Source organism: Sardina pilchardus, chromosome 17 (genome assembly GCF_963854185.1).
Source record: "Sardina pilchardus chromosome 17, fSarPil1.1, whole genome shotgun sequence".
NCBI classification, from domain to species: domain Eukaryota; kingdom Metazoa; phylum Chordata; class Actinopteri; order Clupeiformes; family Clupeidae; genus Sardina; species Sardina pilchardus.
Genome location: NC_085010.1, coordinates 25,040,881 through 25,051,584, shown reverse-complemented (window position 1 = coordinate 25,051,584; position 10,704 = coordinate 25,040,881). Strand labels below are relative to the sequence as shown.

Here is a 10,704-nt window from a genome sequence, read left to right as displayed (position 1 = left end):
CAACCCTCTAGATAATCCCAAGAGTGTGAAAAGACATCACACGGTAAAAAAAAACCATCACGAGGCAAAGCATGCTCGGCAAAAAAAAAAAAAAAAAATGAATAAAAATCACTCTCCGACCATCCGTCCGGAATAACATCTCCATTGTGCTCCAATAACTGCGAACATTAATAGGATACGTCTATCACGTCGGCCAGAACGACGACCACAATATTGCCCTACTCGAATTCCACTGCTTTATTCTCTCAGCGCCAGTTCCCCGTGACCTTGGCAGAAGACTCCTGCTTATGTTGGCAATCACTCTGGCCCTTTAAAACTGATGGGGGGATTATTGGGCCTTTTTTTGGCCCCATCAGTGGGCAAGTAATAGATGGGCTTTTTTGAACCCCACTGAGCGCCCGCACATCAAAACCCCGGACTTCAACTGCCATGCCATGACAGGCTGGTCTTGCATAACGGGGGAGGGGGGGGGGGGGGGGGCAGGGAAGACATATCTTCCAAAAACTCCTCTTTTTACTCCTAGCGCAATTTCTTCCGTTTATTTCCATAGGTTCCGAATTTTCGTAATCAGTTTTCAAACTCTGACGCACGTGTAATATCACTTTTTACGAGCACATTTTGCAAAAATATTTCAGTCTTCTCATTCGGTCAAGCGGAAGGTGGTCACTTTCGGCAGTGAGGCTACCGCAATGCGCTAAGCTCCCTTTCGTCAGTGTCTCACACTACCTCGGGACACTGACCTCCTGCAAAACCTGTTTTTTCAACCCTTTCACCTCTCGGGAGTCCGACGCTAAAAATGGCACAAGCCCTGCTGCCAGCCATATTTTGGGGATTAGTAGCTGGTTAGGAACATGCTGGAACAAACGTGCATCTATCCTCTAACCCCCTCTGCCCCCCCCCCGCCACCACCACCACCACCAACCTCATAAGCTCATCGCCCATCTAGGAACAAACACATGGGTACCCTTGCAGCCAGGGCAGGTCCAGAAACCACACACACACACACACACACGAACAGACATACAGGCGTGAAGCACCTGCTGTCCAGTATTCAAAACACCTGTCTGTAATCCTTACAGCTGGGTCCTCTCCAGCCAGCAGCGGACGACTGTAAGATAACACCCCCCCCCACACACACACACTCACACACCCCACCCCTCATACACGCACATACACACACACACATACACACACTCTACTGTCTACTCGTGGAGATGGGACACCCATGTCAGCATTCCAGCCTTCAAAATGAAACCATCCATCCAACTACACCCCCACACAATCCACACACACACACACACACACACACATACTGGAAGCATCCTTCCATTCATTTGTCAGCCTTCTCACGCTCTCTCAATTGACCTTTCTGTTGGACTCCAACTCTTCACTGACTGATTCCCTACAGATATACAACTACTCCAGCCCGAAACTATGCTCACTGTTTGGACTAGGTATGCTGTTAGCATACTTTGAACTTGCACAAAGTCATTCATTATAATAAGTTCTCAAGGAGATGGTTTCATAATGACTTCATGATTTCTGTGGGGCCTTCAGGACAGACCCTCTGCTCATAATTAAATACCAGTGTAATTATATTATTATTATTATTATTATTATTATTATTTAATCCACTCATTTCTTACTTAACTTAAGTGTGAGGATGTCCTATGTATAGCTATGCTGAGACCATGCATTCAGTTTTTACCTTCAGTTGACCAGAGCTTTACCACATCTGACACCTCTCCACTACTGTCATATACTGTGGCATGTATGTAGAATATCGTATTACAGTCACGGTTTAAGATATCGCAAAAGCTTCCGCAAGGTGCCCTATATAGACACCCCCTCAACAGTAAACAATCTCAGAGTCTTGAGTGCATGTCTTGCTGTGGCCACACAAGGGACAAAATCCTGTGTGCTCTGCTCAGGCCACAAATACAGCCCTCCGCACCAGTGGAGCGCCTCTATTAAAAGGCTGTGTGGTGTGTGGTGCTCCACGGAGCGCCTCTGTGTGAGCGGCAGTGGCACTACTGGGCTTCAAATGGCCTGCTGCTGCTGCTGCTGCTCACAGAAGGCTGGCCTCGTTGCCACGGCCTGCCTGACTCAAAGTGACACGGCGGAGGCTGGCGGAGGGGTGGTGTGTGCGTGTGTGTGTGTGTGTGTGGGGGGGGGGGGGGACGCGAGTGGACACCGACGTCAAGGAGCATGTCACAGGAGGAAGCACACTTGCCTTAACACGCCAGCGTGCGGCTAGTTAACAGTTCGGGAAGCGGAGAGGCTTTTAGGCTCAGAGGGGAACCCTGGGACGGAGATGGCTGAGGCCAGTGAGGGAACACTGGGTAGTAGCTTCATGATGGGGTTTGATCGTTGGGGTTCACGTTAGAATAACACATATTAGTTTTTTTTTTTTACATCTCCACTTAGGTGCACTACACAACACCAATGCATACGTTTACTTTAACATTATCAGTCCCACTTCCTTTCACCAAACACACACACACACACACTCACACACACGGAAAGTACATCCACACATCAAACACACATTAACATCCAGCCCTCTCACTCTTTCTTGGTCTGGCACACCCATTCACATGCCTAACGCATTGTGTCTCAGGTTCTGATAACTATAGCCTCATCTAATCTTCTATGAAAGACGATCCGTTTCCACTGTGCAGCCGTGCGAGCGAGCTACCAAGAAGCCCAGCCCCCCTGCGCTGCTCCTGGCTCCGGCACCTAGCACCTGCTGGCACTTTTCCTATGGCCTCCAGGGACATTCTGGGGTGTAGTGCGATATACAGCCTGCCCTAACGATGCTCTTTTGCCAACCCCATGATTGCTTTGTGTTAGCAACTGGGTATTGTAAACAGGCAACTTCCAATCGATTATCACTCCCGGCGGTTTTCGTCTATAACGTTATGCATGTGCAGTGAAGGATAATAATGACAATTATTCTGATATGCATATGGATCATTGTTTTTGTCCAGTGCCTCGTCGTAAATGGAAATGAGTTGCATTGCAAGGTCACCGGAAAACAGGATACATTGCTGGTGCCTTTACAAAGTCAGCCTTTTAACCCGAGTCAGTGTCCTTTGACTAGGAGACGCGTGGTCCTGAAAGGACAGCTCCCCATATCAAAATGTTGCCGCGAACAAAGTGGACAGATCCTCATACTTTTTGCCGAGTTAACTGTGTCTCATTTCAACTAAAATAAGTAGTTTGTGGGAGAGTATGTATGGGTTCAACACCTAACAAATCAAATAAATAATCAAAAAGTTTATTAAATATGCAAATTCGCCACCCCCACACCAAGTGTAGTGGAGGAGGATCTTGACTTCATTAGCGACATTATCAAACAAGCCCGTAGATGGGTCCATTCGCTGTGTTGTTCAAATCACAAACAGGGCATTAATAATTAAACGTTAGAGACATGCAACAGGTTAAAAAGCTTGTTGTGCACTAACCTTTTATTTGCGTGAAGGGTCTTGCTGTGATGGGTTCTCTCACTTTGGATGATATTACTCTCTGTGCATCCTTCGTTTGGTAAGATCCTCCCGTGAACAGTATATTTCGTACGTATCTCTCTGTGTCAATAGGGCATTATCACCACACAGGGTTCACTCCAGAATGCTCTTGTGAAAACAAGGCTGCCATTGAGTCATTTTCATATTTCTCGACAATGTTTTTTTTTCTGATTAGGTCCGTTTTAAAAAAAAAAAAGTCCCCTGAAAAAACGCAACACGTTTATGTAGACTAATATCAAGAATATAAATCAGTTCTTTATGAAATAAAGAAAGAATCCATGTAAGGGTAGACGTCCAGGCTATTCACGAACCACGTATTATATGTTTTGATGTTGCTTATATATAAAGTGTGCTCATATTTCAGCTTATAGTTAGAACCACCAGTTTGATATATGACTTCAAAATATGTACATGTTCTGAAATGCGTTTGTTGTGTGATTTCCAGTAAACACCTGATCTACATAAATGGTAGGCCTACATTAATACAAAATTGAAATGCCCATTATACCTGTTTTCCAACATGTAGGCCTAATTCACATATTTCAAGGTCGACATGATTTGTTGGTAGTAGCAGTTAATTTAAGGCCAACAAAACAAATCTGTCAAATGCAACTATCAACCCAATGCAGTAAACTATCCAACCTTTTTTCATCTAGACAACTATCGACCCACACAGCCTATCCATTTGCCTGACCATCCCGCTTTCTCCCGTGATGACATGTAGCATTTAGGCCTATGGTGTGTAATGTGCAACATAATTACTAGCCTGCGTCCATTTGATTCAATCAGCGCCTAAAATGGAATTTTAATGAATGTGCTCTTCAAATTAGAAAAAGTGTGAGCTGTGCTTATGCAACAGGGTAGCAAAACTTTCCTGAATAGCAATATCGTGTTGATTCTAACATTGTGCAAAAGCCTTTGAACACACAAATTCGTTTTTTTTTCTTTTTCTTTTTCTTTTTTTTTTCAAAGACTGAGTGACTCTCACAGTACCATGATGCCACCATCTACGGTGGACACCGAGCCCGACACTGAGGGTCTACAAGTCTGTTTCCCTCGTGTCCAGACAAAATGCGTAAAGGGATTTCTTGATGTCCATGCTGCTGTTAGCTTTGATGTTCGTTTTCTCCACAGGCGTGTTTGTTTCGTCGTTATTCTCCACGTCCCCTGTTGACTTCAGAGATGACCCGCTGCCGCTGCGTTTCATTTCATCGTTTGGACTCTGGCCGCCACCGGCGTTGTTGTCATCTTTAAGTGATGCTTGATCCTGATCGGTTTCTCTGTGGTAAAAATAGTTGAAGTTGGACACGATGACCGGCACCGGCAAAGCGATGGTCAACACGCCAGCGATGGCACAGAGAGAGCCCACAATTTTACCACCCACCGTCACGGGTCTCATGTCCCCGTAGCCTACTGTGGTCATAGTTACAACCGCCCACCAGAAGGCATCGGGGATGCTGGAGAAGTGCGACTCTGGCTCGTCCGCCTCTGCGAAGAACACGGCGCTCGAGAACAAGATAACTCCTATAAAGAGAAAGAAGATTAAGAGGCCCAGCTCGCGCATGCTGGCCTTTAAAGTCTGGCCCAGAATCTGAAGGCCCTTGGAGTGGCGAGAGAGTTTGAATATTCGAAATACTCGCACCAGCCTTATGACTCTCAAAATGGCCAGAGACATGGATGGCTGGCCGTTTTGGTGCTCTTCGCCGACGTCGGGGGGGTTCTGTTGCTCGGCCAGCTCAGTGCCTACTGTAATGAAGTAAGGCATTATGGACATAATATCAATAATGTTCATGACGGTCTTAGAAAACTCCGCCTTGCTTGGACAGGCGAAAAAGCGCACTATAAGCTCAAACGTGAACCATATCACACAGGTGGTTTCTATGATGAAAAATGGGTCTGTGAAGGTGAGCGACGGCCGTGGGGCCGTGCTGTTGTCCCCTCTGACAGTGACTGGCAGTTCTCTCTCATCTCGGAACTCTGGTAGCGTCTCCAAGCAAAACGTTATGATCGATATGGTGATGACAATCACAGACACAATTGCAATCCCTCGCGCGGGGCTCGAACTCTCGGGGTACTCAAAGATGAGCCATACCTGTTTCTGAAATTCATTTTGTGGCAAGGGTTTCTCCTCTTCTTTGATGTAGCCCTCGTCCTCACGGAAACGCTCCATCGCATCCTCCCCCAGTTGATAAAAGCGAATCTCATCGGCAAAGACGTCGATGGACACATTGACGGGTCGCCGAATCTTCCCCCCCGACTGATAGAAATAGAGAATCCCATCGAAACTCGGCCTGTTGCGGTCAAAGAAGTACTCGTTCCGAAGTGGATCGAAGTATTTAATTCTCTTATTAGGATCCCCCAGCAAAGTATCTGGGAACTGATTTAAGGTGCCCAACTGTGTTTCGTACTTTAGTCCGGCAATGTTTATTAACACCCTCTCATTGCTATCGTTGTCCATGTCCACGTCCAACATGTCCTCATCAAACAGATGCGGACTATGGTCGGCGCGCAACAGCGCATCCATGGCATTTTCGTTGCAGCCAAAAGTGTTGTTCATGTCGTTAATTTTCCACTTGGAGCTCAGAGGTGGGCTGGTCAACGTGTTTGACTCCTTGTAGCCCTCAGTGAACCCTGTCTGGACAAAGCCTGGTTGGGGATGATCCAGGGCGTTTTGGCAGGCTTCGCCGGCATTTCCACCGCTTCCTTTTGCGCCGCCGTTTTCAAAACTCACCAAGGCTATCTCCATTCCGAAGCCATTAAATATTCATCTGTGAAAGACTTAGGGACTTTGAGCAAAAAAAAAAAAAAAACGATTGTCGCTCACACGAACAGTTTCCCTCCACTCAAAAACTACTGCGTTCCAGATGAGGCTGCGTGAAATCCGTACGTACCGTCTTCCTCCTCACCACTCACAATAATACATACTCGGCGCCTAAGCCAGTTCTAGCTCCGTGGTCTGAGCAAAGTAAATACTACCATCAGAGGAGCGAGAAGACCCGGATGAGAAAGTAATGATTATTCCCGACATCAACAGAGCTGTTCAACTGCCACTGTCAGGGAATCCTTTGAATGTCTTTCTGTGTCAGGCAATCTGTCATTCTAAACTCACACAGAACTGTGTGTGAGAGAGTCGGGAGAGCGCGCGAGAGAGAGAGAGAGAGAGAAGAGGCAAGAGGAGGGGTGACACCTCCCTCTGAAGAGAGGCTCAGCATATCTAAGCGCTATTGTTTTGATAGCATTTCATCATAGTTGGATGTAGGGTTTTATAAACTAAAAGTCACGCATTTAAAACCCACAGCAATCTCTACAATAATAATACAAATATGAATGGTATTATTATTAATAATAATATTTTATTAATAATATTATTGTTGTTGTTGTTGTTATTAATAATAATAATAATAATAATAACAACATAAATCCTGCAACCATGGACACTTAATACATGCATTTTTGTATTCTTAGACCTGTCATTGCCATTTAATGCACAGGCTTATTTAAAGGAATGAACTGTGCTTTTCATGCACACTACTCTTTAAATGTCTTATCTAATAAATCCCCATGTTAGTTCCAGTTTACATACCATGAATAAGGTTGTCATGTGTGTTGAAGTCACACACACACACACACACACACACTTACACACTTTGCGCACACACACTTTGCACACATGGTTGAGTATTATTTAGCCTGGAGAGATGTTGCATCACCAAATGTTTTTGCGTGTCATATCACCATTAGCAAGTCAGGTTTAAGGAGGAAAAAGTCCTTACTGACCTCCCTATCTCCATTTTTATCTGTAACTCACTCACTTTCTGCCTTTCGCTCATTCAGAGTCGGTTTGTTGTTAAACCAACTGATCCACATACATGGCAGTCAAATGACTAACTTACATGATTGCCATTTCTAAGAATAGACAGACAGACAGCTGCAGCCTCGACCAATGGGATTTTCTGCACTGGATTCTACAACTGGGTATTGATATAGTTTACTATACAAAATCTATACATTTGAAATACTGTAATGCCCTGCAGAATGAGACATTGATCTTATAGATACAGTCTCGTTCTATCTCTCTGTACTGTATGTTTATGTCTGTGTGTCTCTGTGTGAGTGTGTGTGTGTGTGTGTGTGTGTGTGTGTGTGTGTGTGTGTGTGTGTGTGTGTGTGTGTGTGTGTGTGTCACTCTCACTCTTTTTTCACATTTTCTCCTTGAATGAATCCTCTTATTCTCCTCGTGGGCTCCAACCCTGGCTGCGTCTTACAGTCTTTGAATGGGTCATGTGACTGAACATCTCCCTGCCATTCTCCTTAATCCCCCACCTCTGTGTCATCATTGGATTCCGCTGGAATATAGCCATAGCAACAGCAATCCCTGTGTGGGAAACTTTCGACGAGCGGAGAAAGGCATGATTGACAGCGCGCAATTTTTAATTCATGTGGGCGACAAGCAAGGGATGGGAGAAGGCGAGGTCAGGCTGCTGCAAGCGGGGGGGACAGAATAGAACGTGACACCGCAAACGTCTCACAAGCGTCACACAACTGTTGACGTCTTGTTCTTGATTGACAGGCAATTCCCCACCAGCAAGTTATAAAGGATAGATGACTTGTGTTCACTCGTTTGTATCTCCTATACCTACACTGCACAAACAACAGCATTTCGTTAATTTTTTACACCTTTTTTGCCGTGAAATGTTTACCATCAAACAACGACACTCAACCGTTTAAATCGGATCCTGGGGTTTGTGCAAACACAGCTGTAGTGCAGGGAACCTTATACACGGTATGCTGCTCAGTTGTGTTAATGGACTAGACTGGGCCACAGTGTGAAACAGAGAGGCAAAAAGGAGAGTAGAAAATATACAGCCAGGGTCATATGAGCAAAAAGAGGGGACAGCTTAAAAACTAAGCCTCTTAGCACGGCATACTGTAGTATGACAGCACGCTGGAGATAATGGTAACACTTACCATTACAGTAAATGTCCCAGCTGCAGAATATTTTTACCACTGTTGATAAATGTGCATAATAACATTCCTAGAAAACCGTGCACAAATCATGAAAGACATTTCATGACTTTTTCACCCTTAATCTGATTGTACAATAACATCTGTTATTACTGTAAGTAACAAGTCGAGTTCATGTTTTGTATGAGATACAGTATCTGATTTGTTAGACAGTGATATTTTTTCTATGAAGATAAGGACAGACTTTGAGTTTGATAATCTGAATCAGATTCAACTGTATGTAGTTTGTAGTCCAAATATCATTTTTTGAGTAAATTAGATTTTCAAATGATATTTGATGATGACTATTTCACCACACGAGAGTATTATATCGACAATTTTCTATGTGAAATAAACTGATATAGTGTGGGTGCTGATAAATATCACGTAACAGAGTTGCACATGGATTTGCATATTACGACATTGCATATGCAATGACTTCCCTCCCACATGAATGGAAAATGTAGGCGACATCATGCAATGTTATGTATCGTAACATGCAGGGTGAAAGCACTGACCACTATAATAAGTCAACTACTGCAGCGCTGACTGGTGAACAGATAAACAGGGACCTACAGGATCATTCCGTTCACTCAGCCTCACAGTGTCAAGAAGGCACCATGTGTCCCCCGCCTCCCAGGCCCATCATGTCCCAAAATTATCCCCCAATCACATCTCCACCCCCCCCCCCCCCCCACCTCCTTTCCCCTGCCCCGCTTCCGCCTGTTTGGAGAGCAATCAGGCCCTGTGGATTGGAAGGAGAGAGTGCGAGAGCGAGTGAAGGAGAGAGTGCTGAGAACGACAGAGGGAGGATGAAAGAGGGATAGAGGGTGTGTGTGTGTGTGTGTGTGCGTGTGTGTGTGTGTGTGTGTAGGGGAGGGGTGGGGGGGTTGGAGCTGCAGCCGGGAGCTCCCTAAGGAGCATCAGGGCATCGGGCGAGAGGCAGACGCTCCCGTGCGGCCCAAGCTGTCCGTGGCGTGCTGGCGCTGCACTGATCGTGCTCATTAGCACGCCCGCTAAAGCTAACGCTAACGCTAGCCCCGCCACAGCTGCCAGCCGCCGCCTGTAGTGAGATGAGATCCGTGTGATACTCTTTTGGTTTATGGAAGACGCGAAAGCAGAAAGGAGGGCGGGTGGGTGGGTGGAGAAAGGCTTGTGTTTCCTATACAGCGTTACCCTAAGGGACTGTGGAGAGAGTGGGGAAACCCTCTCGCTCTCTCTTCCCCTCTCTCTCTCTCTGTCTTTCTCTCTCTGTCTCTGTCTCTCTCTGCCTCTGTCTCTGTCTCTCTGTCTCTGTCTCTCTCTTTCTCTCGGTCTCTGTCTCTCTCTCTCTGTCTCTGTCTCTCTCTCTGTCTCTGTCTCTCTCTTTCTCTCAGTCTCTGTCTCTCTCTCTCCATCTCTTTTTTCACCTCTCCTTCCAGGCCTAAAACTCTCTCTCTCTCTAGCACTCCAGGCCTCTCATTTCTTCCTTTTCCTCTATATTCCCTCTTGTTCTCCTCTTTACCTACCCAGGCCACCTCCAGAATTGTATGACTGATCAGGTTCCCTACAGGGAAGCCGGTGGTGCCTGAGTGCTATGGCTCAGGAGGAGGCACCACCGTGCTATTAGCATCAGTGACTCTGTCCGTTAGGCTTACATGTGTGCATACACATTACACTATTTCTCCCCTGGATCCTGCGCGGTGGCACAGAAGCAAAAGGCATGTTCCGTTTGGATGGTGGAGCAATTGTGCCCACTGTTGCTGTTTTTTCACCTTGATTTTTATTTAGTTATTTATTTAGTTATTATCGAGTTTGTCTCTCCTAAGAGTGAACTGAGGTGGCTTGAAAGGGCCAGGGGACAATGGGGCATATGTTTCTCTCCATCTGTCTGAAGTCAGCCACGGTACCGTGTGTGTGTGTGTGTGTGTGTGTGTGTGTGTGTGTGTGAGAGAGAGAGAGAAAGATGGAGAGACAGAGAGAGAGTGTGTGTGTGAGAGAGAGAGAGAGAGAGAGAGAGAATTTGTATGTGTGTGTGTTAGCAATCAGGCTCTCACTAACCTTTCCTTCTCCCCTTTTCTAGTTACATAACCCCCCCACCCGCACCCCAAAGCCCAGTTCGCTCAGGACTCATGGATGCATGGATGCCAACTCAGCGTCAAGCGTGCCATTTCAGCGAGCGGGAGATGTGCAG

General features: G+C 45.9%; 1 protein-coding gene across 1 annotated transcript; it reads right to left on the bottom strand.

Annotated features, from left to right (window-relative positions):
- Nucleotides 1–4,325: 4,325 nt before the first annotated feature.
- Nucleotides 4,326–6,273, bottom strand: LOC134062332 (potassium voltage-gated channel subfamily A member 1). Its single transcript, XM_062518308.1, has one exon. The coding sequence runs from the start codon at nt 6,271–6,273 to the stop codon at nt 4,567–4,569; it is 1,707 nt and encodes a 568-aa protein (XP_062374292.1). The 3' UTR covers nt 4,326–4,566.
- Between the last annotated feature and the right edge of the window lie 4,431 nt (nt 6,274–10,704).